This window comes from Ochotona curzoniae, unplaced genomic scaffold (assembly GCF_017591425.1).
Source record: "Ochotona curzoniae isolate NIBS_2020 unplaced genomic scaffold, NIBS_Ocur_1.0 contig_3498, whole genome shotgun sequence".
Classification (NCBI taxonomy): domain Eukaryota; kingdom Metazoa; phylum Chordata; class Mammalia; order Lagomorpha; family Ochotonidae; genus Ochotona; species Ochotona curzoniae.
The window spans coordinates 3,071,973-3,099,786 of record NW_024465885.1 but is presented as its reverse complement, the minus strand read 5'-3'; the positions used below and the strand labels follow the sequence as shown (position 1 = coordinate 3,099,786).

Here is a 27,814-nt window from a genome sequence, read left to right as displayed (position 1 = left end):
TTTGCTCTTCATATTCTTTTATTAAACAAATAAGGCTGGTACTGGAACATTTTTTTTGCTTAATGCAAAATCATATAAGTCCCTTTATTAAAGAAATTATACATATTGGTGAATATGGTCAATGGTCACATCTATGGGTTATTTTTTTAAAAACTAGAATCAATAATTGGGATGAATTCTATGTCCTCTTCATTACATGGTGAAATGTCTTGTGTAGTCATACTCTATTGTTGGAATGACAGCTTGTACAAATTTCAGAAAAATCAGAAGATACCTAAAGGTCTTTAGCTAAGGAAAGTAAGATTTTAATATTAAGTTCTTTAGACTGCCCAACCATCCACCCTAATATTTGATTTTCAAAGTTTAGTTCATGTAGGCCCAATTACTCTGATATGAAAATAGTAACAAAATTGTGCCAACACTGAAAGATCATAAATCTATTTAGCCTGAACCTTTACTGCTTTTAAGTTCACTACTGTATGTTAGACAGAATGAGACAGAATGAATATAAAATACTGTAACCAAAAAATAAATGAAAATCCTTAATAATTAACTTACTTAGTATATGTTCCTATTATAATTTTTTTCTATATTTTACTGTGCAATAATTCTATTGTACAATAGAGTAATAGATTATTCCAATATTAATCTAGTACCAACCCAATTCAAGCTATTCAGCATCTAAATGACTGACTACAAACTGCTTTTGATGAATATATGCTATGAACACACATTCTGAAATCCCATCTTGCCTGGACATTAATTCACTCTTCTTGTCAACTCCAGTCAACTGATTAGGTGAATCATAGAAACAAAGAAGACAGATGCTTGTCTCTGGAGACAACTGATTTTAAGAAACATTTGATTAACTTGAGTTCCTTGCTTCAAGAGCGCAGATAAATATAACCTAATTTTCCTTTTGTCAGAGAAAAACACTTTTTGGAAATATGTTAAGTTGGAAATATCTATAGGAAAAAAATGATCCTAAATTAGTAGGTTACCTCTCCAAAAAAGGTACAGCTACAGATGCATATTGGAATGTGTTCCAATCCTCCGAACAAGGCTCTAACAATATAATGTGCTCAAAAGAAAGACTCCTGACAGAACTTTCAAGTATGAAACACTAATATAAGTCATGGATACCATGTCATTAGAAGTGTACTAAATTATCCAAACTTGGAAAAAACAAACAAAAACCTAAACCATAAGCCATCATTCACACAGACTAAAAAGGATACATATGAACACCAAGTTCTCCCCCTCCTTCTGCAACGGTCTCAATGATTTTCTTCATCACCTCTGCATGCCTAAAAGGAAAGAATGTATCTTATTAGTATGAGTAGATTAGATCAAAAAAAGAGAAGCATGTTTTCAATTGTGAAGAAATTTGCTCTACTGTTGAGTTAATCTGTAACATGCTATCGTTATCTCCTCTTTACCACCTACCAAGTCAGATTGTTGAACCATATAGATAGTTTTACTGGAATAAGTGGTAATTTTAGAATGGCATAAAAACCACAATGAACATTAATGGCATTAATCAGTTTTTTGAAGAGAGGGAAAAGAGGAAGAGGAAATCAATTAGGATAAAGGTGGAAAATGGCTGTTACAAAAGAAAAAACAACAGATCAGATCAGGCCTATTCAAAGAAGAACCTAACAAGTGTATCTTTCCCCAAAGAGAGAATTTTTATAAATCTGTGATTCTCTCTAAATGTTTAGCTGAGAGTAGCCAAAACTAAGAGTTCACAAAAAACTAACAAGTCAGTCAAAAAGTTTTTACCTGTCTAATGGGTACACTAAAATTTATCTTACCCTATTTAAGAATAAATCTTGGCTTTATATGACAAAATGTATTTATCTGAAAGGTGTCTGCCCTACTCACAAATCCTTTCATGGATGACCGGGACCTCTCCCATGCTATAAATTAGTTTTATCAAAGAGCTTTTCTGGGCAACACTCAGACAATAGTTTTACATACTGATCCTGGAAATGACACTGCTCCAGCTTTTATGAACACACCCTTCGTGACACAGGCTGTCAGCTTAGAAGATGACAGTGATGTACTGCATCAAGGATTAGCACAGAATGAGGCAGCACAAGCAAATGAATATAATGAAATTAAATAAAATGAAGTCTCATTTAAAACTCATTTTTTTTGCCACATTTACTTGCCATTACATTTCATTATCTATTTTTTCCAAAAATGTCAATGTAATTATCAGCTGCACCACCATTGCTGACCCCATTAGGTGAACATTTCTGAGCCTAATATATAAACTCTGGAAATTGCAGGAGCTGCAAAAAGAAGCCAAATTTACAAATAAGCATTCCACACTTAATAAAGATACCAAATATATTCCTACGTATTAAACCTCAAATAAACTATTTTTTCATTTTTTATTACATATTTGACTATAAGAAACAATTTTGTTTGTAATTTTTTCTGTTAAGAGTGCTAGGTTAGCAAATTCCACAATGATAAAGTCATGGAACAAACACGCACACACAAACCTACAAACTGTGTGTTTAGATATATAGATACACGCACAGACCTGCATGGATGAACTGAACACATAGGAGGTGGTGGGAGATGAGGGTGATTTTCAATCGTCACTGTTTTCTTCACATGATCTTGACTGATATCTTCATACATGTGTTCAACTGTTAAAGGCTGTCGTTGCTGAATACATAAAAAAAAAAACTTAGAAATCACTATGTTAAAACTTTTTACCTCAACTTTAATTTTACATTATAGCCTCCCTTATACCACCTGCAATTCAGAATCCCAGGCTAATTAGAAATAAGCTGATTAGGGAGACATTCATTACTTATTTATATCGGGGGAGGAGGAAGGAATCTGCACACACAGGCTGACATTATCAGCCACTTATCTAACCAAGGAAGATAACACAAAAACACAAGCTGGCTGATGTCAAAATATCTTATAATTTTATAACTCATATTTTAGCCCTATTTTATTTCCCACCTGTTAGCATAAAAATGGTAAGTTGAACTAGCTGATCTCATTATTTGTTAACTAAGACGATGAGCTCAGAGTTTTGGCTCTTGAGGGAGAAAACATGTGACACGATCATTTTGTAAATGGCTACATATCCAACATATGTAATCTCACGGAAATTTATTAAAACTTACCAATTTCAATTTTCTTTACATTTTGAAGAAATAAGTTTAGAGGCAAAGTAATAAATATGTAATAGGTTCCTCCTTAGTTCTTAATATTAAAATTATCACACTAAATAAATTCCATTTATTCAAAAAAGAAACAAGTCCAGTACTTATCATCTACATATAAAATAAGATTTCTAAAATTAAAAGACTATAACAAAGGGATTAAGTCCAACAATTAAAATATTCACATTAAAATACAATTGTTTTTACCTCATCATAGCCAAACAGCCATAGTCGTGGTGTCTGGTAATATTTATCGTAAGTGATATAAAGGTCATAAGTTCTGGTTTGCAAAATAGCATCTTCACCTCCAGCATCAGCTTTAGCTTTATAAGCTTCTACCAGTTTCCTTGTGTCTAGGGTAGCCTGCCACACAACACAGAAATTTTACACCACCACATTAATGTAACTGTGACATTCTAGAAAAATCAGTATTTCTTACTATTTTTTCCTCAAAAGTATATTAACTTAAAATTTAAGCTAAGATTAAAGCCAATGAAACTGTCACAAAATGAAATGTAATTTAAAAAAAAACTAGAGGGGAAAACAGTGGAGAGGGGAAGGGCCTTGGGGAGAGGGACGGGAAATCCCAGTGCCTATTAAACTGTGCCATAAAGCAAAATAAAAATATAAAAAATTTGAAAAAAAAGTTAACTCAATGGAAGCAAAGAAAATTTCCTTGAAAATGCAATGCTATTAACAGCACTAAACACTGTTCCTTCATTAAAATCAACTTGAAAAAAAGTTTACGAACCTCATCTGCTTCCAATAATCCACTCTCTTCATATTCTGTCATAAAAAAGAACAGTAAGTTAAACAAGTTCAAGAAAATTCTGTAAATCAAAAAGCAGCAGGAGACTGGAGGAGACTGCAGACACTGGAGGAAAATAAAAGAATCTATCATCACCCACCTTTCTGCACACTCTAATCAAGGTCCACATGGGTGTGCAGCCCTCTCAACTATGAAATCAATATTTTAAAACATTTTAAATAAAAACTTTTTCTAAGAAGTTACTGAAAAGTGGCATTTCGATTTTACGCTCAACTGAGGACATTGAATACACATGAGTGAGTACTACAGCTCTATACTTTCAGAAGTGAATCCTTTATAAGACAAAAGCCCAGAGAAAGTCAGTGCTACAGTAGATTAATGACCGACTGCCAGAACAACCCTGTAGAATCCTCAGTGACTCAACGGTGCACACCAAGCTATTTCTAAGCAGTTCTCCTTTCTTATCTGCAGGGAAATTCGCACTGACTGCCACCACATGCAGCAGAACTACTGGAACTCACTCCATCTTCACCAGCACTTACACATTACAGCAATAACATTCACAGCTCAAGACACAAGAACAAAATTAGCGCAAAGATCTTTTTTTTATTCTTTACAACTTCATTATAGAAGACTGGCTCATCTCATGGATCTTAGCCGTATCAGCATGACTTTTCCCCTTTTCTTTTTAAATCTAAAGTTTCCACTTATTCACTGAAAGAAACCTCTTCACAGCTTCTTTTTTCAAGAACTTGAGTCTGTACTCTTTAGAGTCTGAAGTCATCACTCAGTAAAGTAAGGACAACCTGAGCCTAAGTATTATGTTTACACCAGATCTGATAACAAGACTATCAAGTGACAAATGGGTGGTTAGCATACACGGTGTGGATATACCAAAGGAATTCACAACCTCGTGGGATGGAGTAGGAGTATGAGAGATGTTATCACACAATTTAAAACTTGCACTTACTTAGGGAATTTCCCATTAATGTTTTCTGAATGTTGACTGGAGGTAATGTGGACCGCAGAAGGTAAAGGCACATAAGGGAGGAACTGCTCTCAGTGTACAGAATGGACTCATCAAGATCAGTGACATATACTTCATTACATCGACCAGTAGTAAATTTCCAGTTTTCATCTTCCTTATAATTTTTCAGGAATATCTAGAAAGATTTCTTCCTTCCTCTCTACAAGGCTCTAACTTGCTGGCATTTTTTTTGAAGATTTATTTTATTTTTATTGGAAAGTCATATGTACAGAGAAGAGGAGAGACAGAGAGCAAGATCTTTTGTCCAACGATTCACTCCTCAAGCGGCCACGACGGCTGGAGCTTCGTTGATCCGAAGCCAAGAACCGGGAGCTTCTTCTGGGTCTCCCATGTGTGTGCAGGGTCCAGCTTTGGGCTGTCCTCAGAACTGGATGGGAAACAGGGACACCGGGACACTAACCAGCACCCATATGGGATCCTGGTGTGTGCAAAGCAAGGACTTTAGCTGCTAGGCTACTGCGCTGGGCCCTAACTCAGTGGCATTTAAGATACCCTAATTTCCCAGTCTTCTTACCCACTCATTTACAGCTGCTCCTACAGTATCCCCTATGCTGGCTGCTCTGCATTTCCACTACTTTAGTCACACTTACTGCTTTGACAATTTCACTAAGACTTAATGGCTCTTAATGCTGATAGCTCCCAAATTTATTCCCTGTGTGCAGACTTAGATATCCAATTTATTCTTCATCACTCCACTGGATGCCAATGGGCAAGGCAAATATCTAAAACTGAGCACCTGGTTCCTTACGTAATGCTTACTACTTTTAATTCTCCCCATCTCAGTCAAGCACATTGTTCCAGAATTCAAGTCAGAAACTAGAGTCACACTTAACGCCTCTTTCATATCCAGCATCCACCTAGCAGCAAATTCCTTTGGCCCTGCTAAAAATATGTCCAGAATTCCACTGCTTTTCACTCCCAATGTTACCACCACAGTCCAGGTTACCATCACTTCCAGTGGAAATGCTCTCCATAGCCTCTAACTGCTGCCCCTGCCCCGTGGCCTGTGGCCAACACTGCAGTTACAGGCACTCTTCACTCCTTTCATCACTCCCTCTCACCGCTCTCTGGCTCCAGATGTCTCCTGCGGTATTTTGTATGATGCATGTTCTCAACTCCGGATACTCAAACAGCACATCCACTCATGTTTTCCCTGGCTTTATTCAAATGGCACACACACTTGTAACCAAGTCATATAGAATATATGCTATTCATTAAAAAAAAAAAGATTTCTTTATTTTTACTTGAAAGGTAGATTTACAGAGAGGAGGAGAGACAGAAATATCTTCCATCCTCTGGTTCACCAGCAAGTGGCCACAATGACCAGAACTGAGCCCATGCAATACCAGGAGCCGGGGGGCTTCTGGCAGGTCTCCCATGCAGATACAGGGTACTGGTTTGGGGCCATCCTCTACTGCTTTCCCAGGCCAAAACTAGGGAGGTAGATGGGAAGTGAAATAGTCGGGACACAAACTGGCATCATATGGGATCCCGGTGTACTTAAGGTGAAGATTTGGCCGCTGGGCCATTGCACTGAACCCTCGCCTATTTTTTAATCTCCACAAACTTTGTCAATTCCATAAAAGTTATGCTAATTGCTTTCTCTCTAGCACCAAAACCAGTGCCTGATACACAGATTTTATATTGCCCAATATTTTGTGAACAAATGCACTGAGTTACTTTTTATAGTAGTGATCAACACTTTTCTTAAGCAAAGTTATATATACACCAATTCTTCCTGTAACTAGATTTTCACTAAAACTAAGGAGCAGCTACACAGGTAGATTTCGTGTACACCTGAAAATGAATTGAGAGATACTTTTAGTTCAGCAAGCATTCACTCCCATTGTAGTGCTTGGGTTTAACTTGGCACTGCCTTCTATGTCAATATGCTACAAAATAAAACTATCTTACCCTAAACTACAGATTTGGGGGGGACTCAATCGTCTTACAGCCTCCAATAACTTTTTTTCATATTATTTTCCTTTGTTCAACTTCTCTTTTATATTTATTCATTATTCTCATATTTAAACTCTCACAGAATAATGTAATTTTTCAGTTACTTTCTATTGTACAAATCTCCATGCCAGGTAATGGCAGCCACTAGAGAAATCTCAAAAGCAGAGAAGGTAGACATTTGGCCGTGGTTTCGATGCTGCTGAGGCAGAGTATGCAGCTTACACTCCTGGCTCTGCTGTGCATTTCACGGCTTTCTGCTAATGTGCAACCTAGGAGGCAGCAGATGCAGTGTTAAGATGCCCACAAGTCACATGGTGTTAAGACGCCCACAATAGTGTTACAATGCCTACATGCCTCATGGAGACGACGATCAAGCTCTGGCTTCCTGACTCTGGCCTGATCCAGACCTGGTTTGTTGCAAGCAGTAAGGGAGTAAGCCAGATCCAGATCTCTTGTCCTCCAACTCTGTGCCCTTACGTTTCAAATAAAATGAAAAATTTCAAAAAATATTCTTAAAAAAGATTATATAACATCCGGGAGTTTAGAACCTGAGCAGGAAAAAAAGAAAACCTTATGAAACACTAATGTTTAATAGCTGGATTAAAAAAAAAAATTCCCCCAAAACTCATTACAGTCAAAGGAGGAAGAAAACTCCCTATCATGAAAGTCAGAAAATAAAAAAAGTGGTTAACAGAATCTAATAATGCAGAGAAAATTAAGCATAATAAAGAAATGGTTTGCATTTAACAGAAATTCTCCCAGTGGAAAGTGTTTCCATCTGTCAATTCATTCCCCAAACATCAACAGGATCACAGTTGGGAGCTTGGAACTCAATTTCCATCTCCCATGTGGAGGCAAGAACCCACTACTGGGACCATCACTGCTGCCCCCTAGGTCTGCATGAGCAGGAAGCTGGAGCCAGGACCCAGAGCCAAGTATAAAACCCAGGGACCCCAATACACAATGCAAGAATCCTGACAGGTATCCTCATTGCTAGGCTAAATGCCTAACATTTCACATTTACTAAACTCTGTGAAGCTAATGAAACATGAAGCTTTGGGTAGCCATGTAGTCACAGACCTGTTTTACTTACTATGTTTTGTTAATAGTGGATTTAGATCTCATTATAATGAGCCACTGAGACACAGGTTCTTAACTGGTAGCCCCAAAACATTTTAGAGGCTGTGAAGGGATTTTCTGTAATTCAAACAGATCCATCTATTTGTTGCCTACAGGAAACACATCTCACAAAGATAGATCAGCAGAAACTATATCTCACAGATTTTGATTTTTTTTTGTTAGTTTCATCTCTTCAAAATGTTATTAAATTCTTCAGTGACTCATAGATCATAGAGTAGCATCATTTTCTTCAAGAAGGTTCTTGGTTTTCTTTTTCATTTCTTCAGCAACATATTAGTCATTCAGTAGCATATTATTTAACTTCATGATACTGTTAAATTTCTTTTTTCTTCCTGTTGGTGATTTTGTCTTGTGGATTTTCATTTAAGAGGATGTACAGTAAATGTGTAAGGGAGTTATTATATACAGATGTGCGGATACAATGCAGTATGCATTTCTATTTCCAGACTAACGATGGACCTCCAATGAAACCTTTTACTGTATGTTGACAATAGGATGCTGGACTCTATGCCATTGTCCATGCCTACAATGATGGACTTATGACTGTTTATGAAGAACTATGCTATAGTAATAATACAGGGGAACTCAGTGAGGGGAGAGGGATTTGGGGAGGGGAAAAGGGAAATCCCAGGGTCTATGGAACTACATCATAAAATAATTTAAAAAAAAAAATCACTGTTTTAAAGTTTGGATGGATAGATGGTATCAGCAGGGATAAAACAATACTAAGTTGTACGAAAATTTTGTCCTGCTCTATAAGTAGTGTTAAGAATTACTATCTGGGCCTGGCACAATAGCGTAGTGATTAAAGTCCTCGCCTTGCACACGCTCGGACCTCTTTTGGGCGCTGGTTCGAATCCTGGCAGCCCTGCTTCCCATCCAGCTCCTGGCCTGGGAAAGCAGCTGAGGACGGCCCAAGACCCTGGGACCCTGCAACCACGTGGGAGACCCAGAAGAGCTCCTAGCTCCTGGCCTCGGATTGGCTCAGCTCTAGCTGTTGCGGTCACTTGGGGAGTGAAACACTGGACAGAAGATCTTGCTCTCTGTCTCTCCCCCTCTCTGTATATCTGCTTTTCAATAAAAATAAAAAACTTTAAAAAATGAATTATATCTGGCAGCTTTATCCAAAATTAAAATTCTTTGAGTGGAAATAATTCTGACGAAACTCTTCAAAGTTTCAGGTAAAAAAGTTCAGGATCAAGAAGGTTTTTCATTCATAAGACTTAATTAGGCAGGACCAACACAATGGCTCAATTGGCTATTCTTCCACCTATGAGCACCAACACCCCATCTGGGTACTAGTTTGTGTCATGGCTCCTCCACTTCCCATCCAGCCCTCTGCTCACAGCTCGGGAAAGCAATGGATGGTGGTACCCCATACCCAGGTGACTTAACAAGAAGAGGTTCCAGGCCCGGTGCGGTGCCACAGTAGTTAAGGTCCTCACCTTGCATGCCTGGGATCCCATATGGGCACCGGTTCTATCCCGGCAGCCCTGCTTCCCTTCCAGCTCCCTGCCTGTGGCCCGGGAAAGCAGTCGAGGACGGCCCAAAGCTTTGGGACCCTGCACCTGTGTGGGAGACCCGGAAGAGGCTCCTGGCTTCAGATCGGCATAGTATCGGCCATTGCACTCACTTGGGGAGTGAATCATCGGACGGAAGATCTTCCTCTCTGTCTCTCCTCTCTGTATATCCGCCTTTCCAATAAAAAAAAATAATAAAAATAAATCTTTAAAAAAAAAAAAAAGGAAGAGGTTCCAGGCCCCATATCAGCTTGGCTCCTGCCGCTGCAGCTATTTGGGGAGCAAACCAGTGGACGGATCTTTCCGTTTCTCTTCCTCTCTGTAAATCTGAATTTCCAATAAAAATAAATCTTTACAAAAATATTTTAAAAATAAAAAAATTAAGCAAAAATTCTCTATAGGTTACTCAAAGTTAAATTTAAAATGGAGATTTCTTTTCCCATGTGAATTACAAACACCCCAAATTAATATTAAAGAAAATGTGGAACATCAATACCTTCCATATCTGCAGCTTCCCCTTCATCTTCCTCTTCTTCCTCTTCACCGAGTGCTGAGCAATCCTGGAGTTTTATACTGTCCTAAAAAAAAATCAATCACATTTAATGTCACCTAAACAGGTCCATTATTTCAAATGCTGGAGACTCATATGCTAATTAGCACAGTGCCAACTACTACAAAATTAATAAGAAGACAGTTCTTGCCCTCAAGAAACTCAAACTCCGGAGGGGACGACAAATTCAATAGTGCCATTACTGATAATTACTTATACTAAAAGTATCATGGGAACACCAAGAGCCACCTAAGCTAGCCCTTAAAAATAGCTGCCAGCAGAGATCCAAATAAAACAGTATTTTAAGTTAACTAATTCATTAGTATTAGGAAATGTGTTCAAAATTGCTTAAACCTGTACATTTAAAAAGTAAAAAAAGAGGAATTGGTGTGATAAGCTCAACCAGATAACCCTCCATCTGCAAGGTCCAGCATCCCATATGGTGCTAGTTCGTATCCCAATGATTCACTTCCAATTTATTTCCCAGCTCATGTTTCTATCTCTTACATATACATTTTATTTAAGTCATTGAATTCAGAAATATAATTAACCAGTACCTTGCTTTCCAGTGTAATTTCCTTGACTGCTTCAGTTATTCCTGTAATGCCTGTTTAAAATTTAGGAGAAAAAGATAACTAAAATTAAGCTATAGATATCCAAAATATGTGATTAAAAGCAATACAAAAACACCTAGCTTCTTAGCCTTTACAACTTCTCTGAAATGTTTAAAGTTGTTTCATTTTTCATTTATATTCCTTATCTAGTATTCTTGCTGGAGTTTCTATCACCCTACATTCTAAAAATTAATAGATTCAGGCTACAGAGCCTACATATACACTTTAACTATACCTGTACCAAAATTTTCTCAACTAACCATCAGTTACGTTAAATGTTACTTGCTTCAGAAACCAAGTATATCCACAGGTAGTAACAATTCACCACATTAATACGAAACTTTCTACTTCACTAAGTGTTTCTACATTATATCTAATTGTCATAAACACTATGTTGTGAGGCAATTAAACTAATAATTTCTAACTATGAATACACAATGTCACCAGAGGTATGATTATTTGTCTTTTATCCAGGACTAAAATCCCTACTAGCCGACCTTCAGTTCGATGAGGACTCTACTGTATTTCACTGAGTAAATATCTAAAAATACAGTGGTCCCAAAAAAACTGACCAGTAATACCACAAGTCAGCCAGATATTATTAAACATTTCTACCTCAAAATACCTCTCAATGTTCTCAGATTCACGCCAAGTGATCCATGCTCCATAGGATCCCCCACCCTTGTGGCTCATAAACCAGGCACCCACTTTGCAGGTAGGCCCCATGACCCAGTCCGGGCAACCCAAGCCCCACTGGATCCCCTAACCCTGGGCTCACAAACCCAGCATGCCCCTTGTGTGGCTCATGAATCCGGCACCCACCTAGTAGGTGAGCCCCAGGACCCAGGCGGGTGACTCAAGCACCACTGGATCTCCTCTCAGGTTCACAAACCAGATATCCACTAACCCCAGGCTGGCATTGCTAGCCTCAGCTCAACATCCACTATTGTACTGCACAGCCTGGCTGAGTTCAGCCTGTCCCCAGTTCCAGCGCCTGCTGATGCTTACTATAGTTTAGCCCAGTACAGCCAGATCCCCATCCTGGCTCTAATATGAACAGCTGGTATTGCGGCCTGACCTGGCCCCTCCTGCACCCTGTCCTGGTTCTCAGATTTGCCAGTGGATGTTATGAAATGGCCCAGCCTGGTCTGCCCCAGACATGACCCACATGTATGCCAGTGTGTAGTGTAACCTGGGATAGTCTGGGCTGCTCCTTGCCTTAGTTCTTGTGCTCACCTGCAGGGACTGAGTCCTGACAAAGGAGTTTCTCAAGCTCCTCTGTCCGGTCTCCTCCCATTGGCAGAACTTGTGCACACAAGTGGGTCCTTGGCCAGGTTGACTTTGCCCACCTCTTGTTCTGACAGAACAGTGGTCTTGTACAACCATCCCACACCCATTCTGGTTCTTACTGTTGGATGTTGCAGCAGAGTTACACATGATCCACGCCCATACACAGCTTTCATGTGGTTCAGCAGGAGTCAAGACCTAGCCCTGCCTGTTCTATACCCAACCTGGCTCTCATGAGTACTGGTGGGTTCTGGAGCCTAGCCCAATCTGTGGCTACCCAAACACAGTCCACACGCCACTGGGGGAGCTTGCAGCCCTGCTTGCTGCCCTCAATCCTGCTCTCATCCTCACCTGTGGGAAGTGAAATCCAGCTGGGGCATCCCCTTAGCACCTCGTCCAGCTTTTGGATGTACCAGCGGAGATTATGGTTCCAATGGGTGAGCCCACATATCCCCTCCAGATTTTGCTATCAGACCCACCTCTTTCACATGCTAAGTATTGGCATGACCCATCCTAACACCATCAATCCTGTTCCAACTCTCATTGGTATGCCCCAGCCTTGGCTTTAGTGCATGCCAGTGAGTGGTGCTTGGTGCTGGTCGATGCTAACTACCCCACCTCGGGTCCCCCACATGTGCTTGCACTTCAGCCTGATCCTTACAGGCCTTCCTGCTTACATACATATGCAGTGGCCTTATCCATGGAAATTCCTCTGCTATAATTCCCCACCTAGGCATAAACACACAGACCATCACTCACTACCATCTGTATGACCTCCCCCCGCCCCATGCAAATCCAGATCCCTAAGTCCCCAAAGCAAGCCACCAGGCAGCCCGAGGGGCTTCATCCAGCATCTTTGGCACCTGCCATCCCATATGGGTTGCTCCACTTTCAATCCAGCTCCCTGATAATGGCCCGGGAAAGCAGTGATGGATAGCCCAAGTGGCTGGGCCTTTGCCACCTACATTGGAGACCCAGTAAGCTCCTGGATCCTAGCTTTGACCTGGTCCAATTCTGGTTGTGTTAATTTGGGGAGTGAATCGGTCTTTCCATCTCTCTTTGTAACTTTTTCATATAAATTAATAAATCTTTTTAAAAAGGGAAGGGAAGGGACAAAAAGGAAAGAGAAGCTGTGACTAAAGGGCAATAGATTAAAAGAAGAAACTCAGGAATAACAGGGCTAGAGGAACACTAAGTTGAATACAGCACCTGGGCCTTGTCAGTCCACTGGAAACACTGTCCTCATCAAATTAGGACATACTGCAATTTATAAAGCTAAAATCCTAAGGCTGTTTCTCAGAAACAGTATTACAGATATTAAGTGAGCTATAGTATAACACTGCTTTATGTTATTTATCCCCTTCATTATTACAACACTTTTTAAACTCATTGTGGCCAATCCAATCATACCAATATACTTACATCTCTGATAAATGACTGAACCTTTATGTCCAACAAGGGATATAACTGCATAGTCAGTGAAGAAGCCGACAAATTCCAGATCAAGGAGCTGAGGTACTGCATCTGTACCCACATCAACACATGCAATATTCTTTATGTAGAGCAGGAAGGGAGTTTAGGAGAAAGGCATGCTATTCAACACTATGACTCCTACATTGAGTCTCAACTGAGGGCAGCAATTCTTGTCCTCTTACTCAGATTCTGCCAGTGTCTGGAAGAACCCAGGGTTGTCACAACCAGGGGCTGCAAATGGCATTCAGTCATTAGAAGACAGTGATACTGCTAAACATTCCACAATGCACAAGAAATGCTACACAAAGAACTATCTTGTTCAAAATGTCAACAGTGTAAAGCTTAAGGAATCTTGTTCTATCTCTGCTGCTGGGGATGTATCTCCTGTAAGGAGAAAACTTATGTAAAGATACATGTCACCCAGGTTTCATGTGTCTACAGCAGAGGCCCAAGAACTTATGTCATCCTCTGCTGCCTTCCCAAATAAATTAGCAGAAAATAGTTAGGAAATGAGGTGGATGTGACTTCAATACACAATGCTGGCATCACAAGTGACGGCTTAAACTGTTGTGCCATGACATTGAACACAAAAGCATGATAGGTATGCATGAACCAGAGTTACATAAATGCCATGGCCAATACGTTTTTAAGCATTGGAACGGCAGGCATTGTGATGCAACAGGTTAAGCTGCTACTTAGGACACCTGCATTCCACATGAGAATGCCAGTGTGAGTCACAACTACTCTGCTTCCAACCATCTTCCTGCTAATACACCTCAGAAGGCAGTGGATTACAGTCCACATGTAAGTATTTAAGCAATACAGAAATCTTTTATACTCCAAGGGCTTCTTTGTCTATTACTTCAATTTGCATTACTACTTCTTTCAGGTGAAAGTCTCCTAATAGCAATACAGCCTTTTGTACTCCTTTTTAAATTTAAGGCTCGTCACCAGTGCTGATTAGAGTCCTGGTTGTTCCACTTCCTTTCGCTCCAGCTTCCTGCTGATGCACCTGGGAAAGCAGCAGATGGCTCAAGTGGTTGGGTTTCTGCAGCACACGGGAGACACAGATAAAGCTCTTGGCTTTGGCCTGGCCCAGCTCCTGCCAGGGGGGCCATTTGGGCAGTGAATCAGTGCACAGAAGATCTCTCCCCTTTCACTCCTGTAAATCTGCCTTGCAAATAAAACAAATCTTAAATACAAGCCTTCTATGACTGTCAAAGTTTAAAACTAATACACCAATCCATTTTCTTACCTGTATTGTGGTATGTGTCTACCCATCCTCCATCACCATCATCTTCTTCAATGATGGCTTCTAATTCATCTGAATATTCCATCTGTTTGCACCGTTTGTAGCATGGCACTACATATAATGATAAATACAATTACTGACATGTAATTTGCTAACCACAAACCTACTGGAAAGAAAAAGCTTACTCTATAAAAAATATTTACACAAGCAAAATACTAAGAATATATTTATTATGAAAACAGTTATGAATTGCATTTAGCTCACAGGCACATAAATATGGGAACATGTTTATCTTTCCCTAAATTTGTCAGAAGGCAAGTTGAAAGGATCCAGAGGGAGTGCTCTCAGTATAGTCTGTGAACAGCAGGTTGAAGCTAGATACAACATTTTTCAATTTCAGACTAATGAACATCATCTTTTTTTAAATAGCTTTGAGAATAAGGCAGTACCATCTGTCACACTCAGCAGTGGCAAAGGTGACCTCTGGTTTACAACTCACAAAACGAACTTACAAAATGCATTTCAGAGTTAACATATTAAAATTCAAGTTATCCACAATCAATACGTTTAAAATTCACCAAACTGAAAAATTTAACTTCAAAAATTAATGTTAATCATGGAAACAACCCACTTTGAGGAAAATCACCTTTGCTTAAGGCCCTGGAAAAATAGAACAAAAAGGAGATAAACATCAAAATGGGGTGGCTGGTATTGTGGCTCAGTGTAAGCTTCCAACTGCCATGTCAGTATCCAACATGAGCTCTGGTTAGAGTCCCAGCTGTTCCATTTCCAATCCAGCTTCCTGCTAACAAGAATGGGAACTGAGAATACTATGATCCAAGAGCTTGGGCCCCTGCCACAAACATGGAAAACTTGGGCAAAGTTATAAGCTTCTGGTTCTGGCATAGACCAGGCATGGACACTAAAGCCATTTGGGGAATGAGTCATTGTATGGAGGAGGTTTCTATTTATCTCTCTGAAAATCTTTCAAATAAAAAAAAAAAGACCTTTAAAAAACATCAAATAAGAGAAGATTATTCCAGCAAAACAAAATCCAGAGTTTCACTAAATTTTCAATTGTCTGAGAGAAGCTATAAGCACAGCTTTATTCAAAAACTGGGATCAGTAGGTAAGGCTTGCTTTGTTTCTAACACAGCTCTGTGCAAAGCTGTTAATGTATACAACATACTGCTTACCATTTTTGGTTACCAAGAATTGTTTGCCTGTAGGTAGATATGCCTTCACTTTCAATTCTTCCCCTGTAGCCCTTTAAAAACAGTGAAAAGCATCAAAATAGAAAATATATTTTAAAAGGCAAATACAGAAGACATCACATGTAAATCTCAAAACTACAGAATTCACATCTCTAGAAAATTGTTTACAAACTGATTTGAGAAGTTTGCTATTAACTGGTATATGTCAGGGCACAAAAAAGCACAGCAATGTAGTAGAAGTATACTCAGAGATACAGATAACACCCGGAAGAATTTGAATCAAACATTAGACAATCTACGTAGAATAACGTAGGACTACTATCTCTAACAAAAGAAAAAAAAAACCGTTTCCTTGTGAGCTGTGTACCAATGTATATCTTCGGAGTTTTAACCCCGTTCACTTCGACACTATGAAGAGGCAGGAAAAAAGCTTCACATTACATAACAAAGTAGGTGGCTGGCAAGATCCTTGTTCCTACTACTACATTAAAATTGGAACAAAGAGACAAAAGATATTTTGTACCACAATACTGAAAATAATTTTTATTGGGAGCATATTAAGAGCAAAACTTAAAGAATCTATTTTTTCCTAACTAATTATTATAAGAGTAATATTTCCATTTTACAGGCAACTAACTAAAGCTTAGAGAGGTCAGGTTGCCTACTGTGAAAAAGCCAGTGACTCCAAGGCTTCCACTCTAAAATAGTACAAATACTACTTCCTCTGCGGTCACAGCCAACCATCTCACTTCAGAGCTGCACCGGTGTCTCTAACAAAACTTGTGCATATTCTTTTATGGGTTAGCTAACAGAACTGCCCAGAGCTGCGGAGACATGTGGTGCCTGTCACAGGCAGAACATTAATTTGGACTTTTGCTGCCTTTTGAAGCTTCAGTCTAAAGTGGAAAGCCTGGATTTGAGCATAAGCCAGGAAATGCTATAACATCATATGACAGCTTTCTAGGCTTTTTTGACTTAATCTCAAGAGCGAACTTTAACAATGCTGGGGAAATGCTAAAGTTCTGAAAGAAATTATCTAGTTCACGAAGATACTATAATAGAAACAATTTGTTTCTAGCACTGATTTAAAACAAATCATTCCTTTGACAAAAGCAATTCAGCCAGAAGTGCAGATACTGAAGTGGGGTATAATTATGTTCTGAGTTACAATAAAATTATTTCAATCATCCTAATGCCTAAAATGGCACTCTTAATTAGCACCTGCTAAAAGAATATCTTGTTTACATACACTAATCTCTATAATAACATATCCCAGGATCTATTTAGACAATTAAGCAGTAAAACAAAAATCTCAATAAATGTGTGTATCATATTGAATAAAATCCCCTTATTTTGTCAAATTATTAAATTTTAAGCATTTGATTTGAAATACAAGTAAATTGTAGAACAGAACACTGAGCTAGACAGTTTTAACAGAAAATTTTAGAGTGGAAAGATAACTCTTAATAGATTTATATGAATTTAATTTAACTATAAATATGGAACAGAAATAAGGGTAGAAATGAACAACATATAAAAAACATGGGCCCTGCACAGTAGCCTAGTGGCTAAAGTCCTCGCCTTGCATGTGTCAGGATCTCATATGGGAGCCGGTTCTAATCGTGGTGGCCCTGCTTCCTATCCAACTCCCTGTTTGTGGCCTCAGAAACCAATGGAGGATGGCTGGTTCAAGGTGGCTGGTTCAAGGCTTTGGGACCCTGCACCCATATGGAAGACCCAGAAGCAGCTCCTGGCTCTTGGTTTCAGATTAGCTCAGTTCCAGCCATTGTGGCTGCTTGGGGAGTGAACCAGTGACCAGCGGATAGCTCTGTCTCTCCTTTTCTCCATAAATCTGAGTTTCCAATTAAAAAAAAAAAAAAACAAATCTTTAAAATAAATAACCTGAGAGCTTGGTCTTTCTTAATAATAATGTCCTAGAAGATATAGAGCAATTGATAAAAAGCAGTGATAACTGTTTGCAGTGTATGTTAAATATGAAAAATGAAGGGGAATAAAGTATACCACAGATGAAAGAATTCCAATTCTGGCTTATAATCCTTTCACTATTTAGATTCCTTAGAAATTAAGAAAAACATTATTAATTAGAACCTTATTAACTACAGATTTCCATACCCTGCCACCCTCACCAACTTCATTATTCAACCACAATTAGGAAAAAAGTGTCATTATGGGGGGAAGGGTTATTAAACACTGAAGCAAATCTAAAGGCAACAATCTTAAGCAATTCTAGCCACAAAAACCAGCCCTGCAAAACTGGCATCCCTGTTCCAGCTACTATCCACATTCTAGAATACTAGGACTTCATAGTAAAACATTTATTTTGAAAGTTATTATTCAGAATATTTAAAAATGCTTTTACAGTGTAAGCAATTTAGTAATTTCCACTTTGGTTGAGTTGTTAAACTGCTTAAGTTATTATCATGATTAAAAGTTAACGAAAAAGGAGTCAGTGCGATGGTGCAGCACGTTAATCCATCATCCCACACAGGCACTGGTTCATGTCCTGGCTGCTCCACTTCTGATCCAGTTTTCTGCTCATGGCCTGGTAAAGCAGTGAATAATGGCCCAAGTTCTTGGATCCTGTGCCCACGTTGGAAATTCAGGACAAAGTCCTGGCTCCCTGCTATAAATCAGCTCAGCTCTGGCCACTGCAGCCAGTTGTGGAGTTAACCAGCAGATGGAAGACCTTCTCTATCTCACTTCCTCTTACTGTAAAATCTTCCTTTCAAATAAAAATAAATATTTTCAAAAACAGTTAATGAAGAAAACAAAATCTTACAAGCAAATTTATGGCAACACAAACCTTCCACTTCATCTAATTTCCAAAGAGGAAAGGTATTCAACCTAAAACTCCATTAAGTCCTTCCTGCATTTACTGTCCTAAAAGATACCAACTAAAAAAGTAAATGTATATATCTCAAATACATACACTTTATATACTAATACAAAAATAAAAGAGGGAGCTAAAACGCTCACTTTTTTCCTTTCTGTTGGGCATGGCTCAACAGAAAGTCTATTGAAGGGTTAAACCAGTCATTTTACTTTCCATGCACTAACCTCTGCAGCTGCCATAATTTCGAAGCCATACCTTTTACTTACTTGTATTTTTTACTTAAGATAACTTACCATTGCCATGTTGGACAGTGGTGGACTAAATGATCTCCAGCTGCCACAAACTATTCAGGAGTCAAAAGGAATATAACAAAAAAGGGGGGAAAAATTGAACATCAACACAGTATGGCAAAATACCAAACTGATCACCCCAGGTAATCCTAATACCCAGCAACCAATTATAATACAAATACTTTCAAGGCTGCTATCTCAAGATTTGTTTTTTCATTACTAAACTGCAATTTTTTTTAACATTCATAAGAATTAACACTGAAGAAACAAATACCAAGTACTAATTTTTAAAAATTCATACTGACCATTAGATTAAATAACAGCAAGAACACACACCATCTTGAAGTTATCAAGGTAAGGTTACAGGGTCTAAGATGTCAAAATCCCAGGCAAGCCTTCGTCCCACTATGACATTAGGAGTGCCGTGCCCCAGCCCAGAATGGCTCAGGTTAAAGCTCCCTTTTGGTTGCTGATTATAGCTCCTTGTAAGGACGTCTCAGGAGGCAGCCATGCCAACTCAAGTAGCTGGGTTCCTGGCACTCCAAGATGAAAGTCCTGGACTGAGTTCATTGGTCACTGCTGAGAAGTGAACCAGCACATAGGAGCTCACTCCATATTTATGTACGTGTTTATCTCTTTCTCTGTCCCTCAAATAGAGAACAATTTCCAAAATGTCAAAATTCACTCTATGGCAAAACAAAATACAGATTTTTGCTAATGACTGAAAACAAAAATATTTGCAACAGTTACTAAATAGACATGTTTACTATGTAAATTGCTGCTTATTTGACATTTAAGTAATGGAATGACTTAGAAGATTAAGAAACTGAATTCTCCACAAACTTTGGACATTAACTGGACATTGAGCTTAGTTTAGCTTAAAAACAATACATAGGGCCCGGCACAGTGGCCTAGCTGCTAAAGTCCTTGCCTGGAACATGCCAGGATCCCATATGGTCGCCGGTTCTAATCCCGGCAGCTCCACTTCCATCCAGTTCCCTGCTTGTGAAAGCAGTCGAGAACGGCCTAAAGCTTTGGGACCCTGCACCTGCGTGGGAGACCAAGAAGAGCTCCTGGCTCCCAGCTTCAGATTGGCACAGTACTGGTCGTTGCGGTCACTTGGGGAATGAATCACTGGATGGAAGATCTTTCTCTCTGTCTCTCCTCTCTGTGTAACTGACTTTACAATAAAAATAAATAAATAAATAAATCTTAAAAAAAAATACACAGCCTGCACTGTAGCATAGTGGGTTAAACCGCTGTTTATGGCACTAAATCCAATATCACTATGGCACTCCAGATTGGAATCCTGGTTTCCTGCTAATGCTCCTGGGAAGGTAGCAGAAGCTAGAGCCTTGGCTCCCCACGTTGACAATACTGCATGGAGTTCCCAGCTCCTAGCCTCGACCTGGCCTCGACCTGGCTTTGCCTTTTGGACAGTCACCCAGCCGACAGAAGTTTGTTCTCTCTCCTCCGATTCTCCTGACCTACTCTGCCTTTCAAATACAATAAAATAAAATCTTGAGAAAAAATAAAAATTAAAAGAAGACTCAAGGAAAACAATTGAATATTTTAAGACTTCCAAATACAAATGTACATAAGCTGGTCTTATAGAAGAACAGAAATCTCTGGGGCTGGTGCTATGGCAATAGTAAGTTAAGCTAATACTAGCAGTGTCAGCATCCCATAAAGGTACCTAGTGAGTCCTGGTTGTTCCACTTCAAATCCTTCTTCCTCTAAACATCCTGGAAAAGCAGTGAAGAATGGCCCAAGTACCTGGGCCCCTACATCATGCAGGCCAGTTCCTCGCTTTGGCCTGGCCCAGCATCGACCGTTGTGGCCATCTGGAAAGTGAACCAGCAAGTGAAAAGAATTTCTTCTCTCTGCTTCCCCCTTTCTGTAACTCAGTCTTCCAAATAAATAAATAAATAAATAAATCTGAAACAAAAACAAAAAAAAAAAAAGAAAGAAAGAAAAAGAAAGCCTGCTACTGCTGAGAGCAGAAAAGCAAAGTCTGGTAAGTATAACCTCAGCATCCAACTCAAGCAACCCTCACATACACTTTTCCAACTCTATTTCAAAACAGCTCTAACTTAAAATCTTGTACTGCTCACAGGTTTATCACATGGCAAAAATCCACTACTACATCTAACGTTCTAATGGTTTTCCGAAAAATTGTGTCCATATAAAATATTCACTGAATTTGAAAGTAAAATTCTATCAAAGAAGAATCTGAAGAACAATCTCCTTTAATGTGATATATTAACAAAGTCATTTATTTAGGAATTGTATTCCTAACGGAAACCTTACAAAGGCTGTTGCTCCTCAATTTTAAACAAGCATCTTGTTAAACTAGTTAAGTAGACAAAAGTCAAAGAAAAAATACATCTCCTCCTCCAAGGTTTAAGCATTTTTGAGAATACAGTAATCAAATGCTACATTTAGCTCTCTAGTTGTCACAAACTAATTTACTATCATAAGTAATTAACAAAATGTAATTAAATAATTTAGAAAGTCTTTAATTATATTGACAACAAGCTCAAGGACTCAGATCTTAGTATTTTATTTATTCCATGGTCCCTCTGAAAGTAACCAAATAACCAAAACCCTAGAAGAAAACTTACAAGGACAACGGAACTGCATCAATAAAGCAGTGCAAGCACACATCCACCTTCACTAAGCAGTGGCCCTCATTACATGCTTCACATTCAAGTGCAATGCAATCTAGGATACACATTCAAATTCCTAAATTGTCAATATCATTTAAAACAGATTTCTCACATTGACTAGCTCCTTATGAGACTAAAACATATAATTCTTAGTCCAATAAGACAAAATTAGGCATTTACATCTTGGTGAGCAGCTGTACTTCCTAAGTACTCTTCTGTTTAACCTAGTTACAAACACATCTAGTTCCTTCCTCGGTGACACAAAACAGACACTGATTAACCCTCTTTTCAGGCAATGCTTCCATACCCCTCAATGAAATTTAGCTGGGGACCTAAAATAGCCACAAAGCAACAAATGCACAAATCAACCCAACATACAGTATTTACCCAAAGCAAATGACATTTTCCGATTATTCTCAGATTTGTTTCTAATCTCACTCAACTGTGTTATAGTACTTTATTACAACCAAACATTATGTACCTGGTACTCATCTGGGCCAGATGTTCAGTACTATATTCGTTTAGAAAGGAGAAAATTCATCAGCTGCTTTGTGATGTGATCAAACAGTTACTATTCCTAGGATGAATCAGCCTTTCAATACAGTTACTCCATCCAATGACTAGCCACCTTCAAAGAAGAGGTGACGTCAAAGAGCACCAAAACAGCTCTGCTCCAGACTGCAGATAAAGAGTCCTATCAAAATTATACCTCTGCTTGGCATTAATGCTAATGACACTTGAGATTAAAACTTAAATTTCATTTAGTATTAGAGGTACTGAACTCATAGAACCTAACATAGAACAAGTCTTTTGGAATGTCCAGGCAAAAGTTTTCTTTTTATGAGATAGAAAGATGCTCAAATGACCTACCCAAATGAGAAGAAATTAGAGAAACGGGTCTAGAAAATAAATCTCATAGGTTCTTTCCATATTACCATGAAACTTCCATAAAATAAAGACAATTTTAGACAAGAGATACATTCACCAAACTATTCTTCTTCTTATTTTTTTAAAGATTTATTTGAAAGGCAGATTTCACCAAGAGAAGAGAGACAGAGATGTCTTTCATTTGCTGGTTCACTTCCCAGATGGCCACAAGAGCTGGAGCTGAGCTGATCCAAAGCCAGGAATTCCTTCTGGCTCTCCAACGTAGGTGCAGGAGCCCAAGGATGGAGGCCCATCCTCTGCTACTTTCCCATGCCATAAGCAGAGAGCTGGATCTGAAGAGGAACATCCAGGACACAGACTGGCACCCATTTGGGATGCTCATGCCAGAAGCAGAGCACTAGTCTTCTATGCCAATGTGCCAGGCCTCCCACCCCTCCATCAGCCACATCTCACCCAACTATTCTTAGAACTCTTAAGGATTCGGGCCTAGACAAGATCACAAATGAAAATGTAAAGATCAATTAATGCTTAGGCTTGAAGTCTTTAAATATGGAGTAGCAGTATTATCATACAACATGGTTTATTTCAAACCGTGCCATTTAAAAACAATAACCACATTTCACTGTCAATGAGCTGAATTTCCAATCAAAGATTGTGGGCCCAGCATGGTGGCCTGGTGGCTAAATCCTCACCTTGCACATCCTGGGATTCCATATGGGCACCAGTTCTTGTTCCAGCTGCTCCACTTCCTATCTAGCTACCTGCGTGTGGTTTGGGGGAAAGCAGTGGAGGATGGCCCAAAGCCTAAGAAATCTGCACCTGCATAGGAAACCCAGAAATTGTTCCTGGCTTCCAATTGGTTTAGCTCCAGCTGCTGTAGCCACATGGGAATGAACCAGCAGAGGAAAAATCTTTCTCTGTCTCTCCCCTCTGTAAATCTTCCTTTCTAATAAAAATTAAATACATCTTATATAAGAAAGAAAGAAATTAAGTAAGTTAATGTTTGAGACCAAATAAATTTCCTGCCTTTTTAAGAATATAGTCCTGGGTCCAGTGCCATGGCATAGGACGCTAAGCCTCCACTTGCAGCATTAATATTCCACATGGATGCAGATTCAAATCCAGCTCTTTGCTAATGGCCTTGGAAAGCAGTGTGGACGGCCCAAGTACAAGGCCACCTGCACCTACATGGAAGACCCAGAAACTCCTGCTCTTAATCAGCTCAGTTCTGGCTATCAAGGCCTTTGGGGGAGTGAACAAGAGGATGGAAGGCCTCTCTCTCCTTCTAACGCTGCCTTTCAAATAAATACATAAGTAAATCTTAAAAAACTCTTAACGCAATCACAACTATTCATATAATTAGTCTACATCTCTATTATAGACATGATAAACACATGACATGATCCTTCAAAACCAAAAGTTCAATTAAACACAACTGGTTTAACAAAACAGCTTTTTTAGCATTAAGCAGTTTCGATGTTACATGTTTAGGGAAAAAGTGAAAAAAAAAAAAAAAAAAAGAAAAAGCAATGTTAAGCGATCAACAACAAAATTTTTAAACTAGCAAGCAAAGTTCACACCCGGCATAGACCAAGCCAAAACCCAGCGAACAAGAGTTCACTGTGTAGCTCAACATGACATAAACACAACATACAGGTAAGTGACCCCACGACTCTCCCATTCTCTCTGTGACTCTCATTTCCCAATAAAAGGAACTAACAGAGCAATATGAGAAACAGCATAGTGAGGGGAAGTTACATCTTCCAGGGCATGGAAAAATCCCCATTCATCACTAGTCCACAAAATCTAACTTAAAATTAAACTTCAAATTGCTTTGGTGCAAAACAGAAATACTACCGATTTACTATGACTATGGCTTCAAAATACCTTTAACACTTCAAAATACCTTTAACACTCACCTCTTCTGGTGTTATGACACCTGTTTCCTTAAACTTTGATTCCTAAACAGAGCAAAAAGAGCAAGTATTACATCACCTTTCACCTCCAGCTGAAACATATTTGAGGAGCAAACATATTGCTTGGTATCCATCCAGGGAAATGGAGAAAATACAAAACGCACACACACACACACCCCTGACAACAAGAAACACACAACTGTAATGTAGGAAACAAACATGAATATAAGTTCAACACAATTTGATCAGTGTTGCTACACACTAAGGCTCTATGGACAAACAAAAGAAGTATTTAAATCAACATGAAGTCTTTTACACAGTGCTTCTGTGTAAAAATCAAATACATTTTACAGCTTTGCAAAAATGTCTTAAACATGTTAACATCTTTTATAATTCATCCCATGCAATATTAGAAACTGAAAGTAGAAATCATTTAACATGTTCCTATCATTTTCATTTCCACTGAGATATTGATACAACACTGTCTAAACAAGAATTCTATACTAAATGAAACTTTTTTTTACACGTTAGATTTTGCAATAGAGACTACAAGGATGAAGAGATCCATTTATGGACACTACTCATTAAACAAATATTTACTAATTACTATGTGACAGGCATTAATCAAAACACTGAGAGGTAGGTATGAATAGAATAGACCAAACATCCTTGACCTTGTGAAGGGTTTTAATATTGGTAATAGATACTAAGTCAGACAGGAAAACGCAGTAGAGAGAAGCTGGGAAGAGACAGCTATTTTAAAACAGAAGGGTAAGAACAAAGAATTCTGAAGGGGACTGGAACACCTTAGTAATGGGCACTGGAGAGAAGGCTCTGTGCGGGAAGAGTAAGCGTGTGCTGCACGGGGTCCCAGGGCCGGGGAGGGTGGCACGAGGAAGGGATCACAGGCCAGCGCAGAGATGACCCAGGGCCTCCACCCACCAGAGAGCGCGCCCTGAACATCAGGAGAAGGATTCTGGCTTTTCTTCAATACATATTCCCAAAAAAGCAAAATTTTCCTGAAACTTTTACTTGTAGGGGAAGGCCACTATTTCTTTCCTTAAGATTTTTTTCTCCTTGTCTTCTCTCATCTAGCAGGAAACTAAGAATTCTCCCTGTAACTTCATAGTTTACACAGGACTGACACGGACAGGGTCATTAATTCTGCTTTCCTTTAAACTAAAAAAATACCTACTGACATACTTAACACTTCTTTTTTTTTTTTTTTTTCAGTTTCCTGAAGAACTAACTGATTCTTGAAAAAATACCTCTATCATAAATTCAGTAAAACACAACTGGGCTATGGAAGTTACAGTTCATCTGAAAGGCGTCCTGCTTATTTCTGCCTGAAACTAAACAAAAATTTCACAAGGATGCATTATTAAAACTCTTAATACACATGTAGATAAACTAAAGTTAACATGGCAGGGGGCAGCACAGTGTCCTAGCCAGCTAAGCCTCTCACTGCAGCGCTGGTGATGTCTTTGAGTCCTGGCTGCTCCACTTAGAATCCAGCCCCTGAGTATGACCAGGAAAGCCAGCAAGGATGGCCCATGCCCCTGGGAGCCTGTACCCACACGGGAGACAAGAAGCTCCTGGCTGGATCAGCTCCGCTCTGGCGTTTATGGCCATTTGCAGTGTGAACCAGTGGATGGACGACTTCTCTATCCTTCTCTCTCTAAATCTTCCCCTCAAATGAACAAAACAAATTTTTTTGAAAGGTTAACACGATAATATGTAAGAGAGGCATCCGATTCAACTGTTAAAATTACCTTCAAGTTTTAAATAGTTAACTGAATAATCAACTGAAATTGCCTTCACAGTAAGCAAATACACAGAGGTGGCATTCTCATTTATAATTGCTGTTCTTACTTGATCCAAAAAAGTATCGCTTTAAAGTGTTTATATAAATAAAATTTTTAAATGTACTGATCCAATATTCGTGACACTGAAAGGGAGCAAAATAAAACTGTCCACAACTCTTCGCATCGAGTATTTCATCCCATCATGTTTGACAGAATTCTAAATTAAAGCTTTAAAAAAAGGCAAGAATTTGCCAGCTATTTGGTATCACTGCTCACTCTCCACAAGGCAGAAGTTACAACAAAACTCTCCAAGAGTTATAAAAGAAAAATCTGAAGGCAGTTCTAGAAACTAGTCGTTTGGAAAGGAGTCCCGGGTGTAATAGCTACTATGTCACAATTTTTTTAGAAACGCTGGACTTGTTGTCTTCACAGTAATCCAGAAGGGTCAAACTGTTCCCGTTTCCCAGCGAAGGCCAAGATGAATAACCAATAACAGCTATGGCTAAGCCTGGGGAGAGGCAGGCTTCGCTCCTTAGCTGGGTTCACTGCCTCTGAGATAAGGGTTCCGTTTCACCTTCCCGTGAAATCTACCGCAGGTGGAACCTCGCTCACCAGTTACCCATTTCATACGTATAATTAAGAGACTTTTGGGGACACCAGAAAGGAAAAAAAGTGACTGTCACTGCAGTTTCAAACACCGATTATCTGCTCCTTTAAAAAATAATAGCAAACCCCAGGCTGCCCAAGTTTCCCAAACTTCCGATGTCAGGTTTACCGTTGTGACATCCACTCGGGGACCGACCACCTGCCAAGCCCATGGAGACCCGCGACGGTGGACACGGCAGCGCGCACGGGAGCGTCGCCCCACGTCCACCCAGGGGAGCCAGGCGGCCCCGGAGGACGGCGGCGGGGACAGCACCTGCCTGTCTGCTACCCTGCGCCTCCGGGGCACACCGACTCCGGGCAGCAAACAGCCCCGAACCCGAGGCCGGCTCGGCCCCGCTTACCTTGAGGACCGGGGTCAGGTACTCAGCTACTTCCAGTGCCTTTCCCTTCACGGTGTTAATCACATTCTGCATCCTGGGGCCGGAGGAACGGCCGGCCCCGCGACGGGCTGCAGAGAGCAGGCGGGTCAGGAGCTGGGCAAGCCCACGTCCCCCGCCTACAGCCGAGTCAGAGACACCCGGCCGGCGGCGCCCGAGGGACTGGACGCGACGCGACGGCACCAACGGGCCGAGGAGGCGGGGCCCGCCGCCACCCGACCGCGACACAGGCCCCGGAGCCTCGGGCTGCAGCTAGGGACAGGGGCGGGCAGCGCGCACCCTTCGCCCCCGGGACAACTGTCTTTTTCCCCTGCCGGGAGCTTCCCGCG

At 39.8% G+C, this 27,814-nt stretch overlaps 1 protein-coding gene across 1 annotated transcript; it reads right to left on the bottom strand.

The window, feature by feature from the left end:
• Positions 1 to 27,779, bottom strand: ATG3 (autophagy related 3). The gene is made up of 12 exons (XM_040980487.1): positions 27,450 to 27,779; positions 24,641 to 24,682; positions 19,168 to 19,217; positions 16,003 to 16,073; positions 14,810 to 14,917; positions 10,738 to 10,787; positions 10,127 to 10,208; positions 3,946 to 3,980; positions 3,402 to 3,557; positions 2,555 to 2,682; positions 1,239 to 1,307; positions 1 to 274 (listed from the first exon to the last, which is right to left on the bottom strand). Exons 1-12 carry the CDS (start codon positions 27,519 to 27,521, stop codon positions 193 to 195), a joined length of 945 nt encoding a protein of 314 aa, XP_040836421.1. The 5' UTR covers positions 27,522 to 27,779; the 3' UTR covers positions 1 to 192.
• Positions 27,780 to 27,814: the final 35 nt, after the last annotated feature.

What these genes read in the sequence shown, in the direction of transcription:
- ATG3 (XM_040980487.1), bottom strand. Translation starts at nt 27,521, where the DNA reads ATGCAGAATGTGATTAACACCGTGAAGGGAAAGGCACTGGAAGTAGCT. An exon ending in ATTCTTGGTAACCAAAAATG is followed by an intron (nt 14,918 to 16,002) that starts GTAAGCAGTATG and finishes CATTATATGTAG; the next exon opens with TGCCATGCTACAAACGGTGC. An exon ending in GGAAGCTGCAGATATGGAAG is followed by an intron (nt 3,981 to 10,126) that starts GTATTGATGTTC and finishes TTTTTATGACAG; the next exon opens with AATATGAAGAGAGTGGATTA.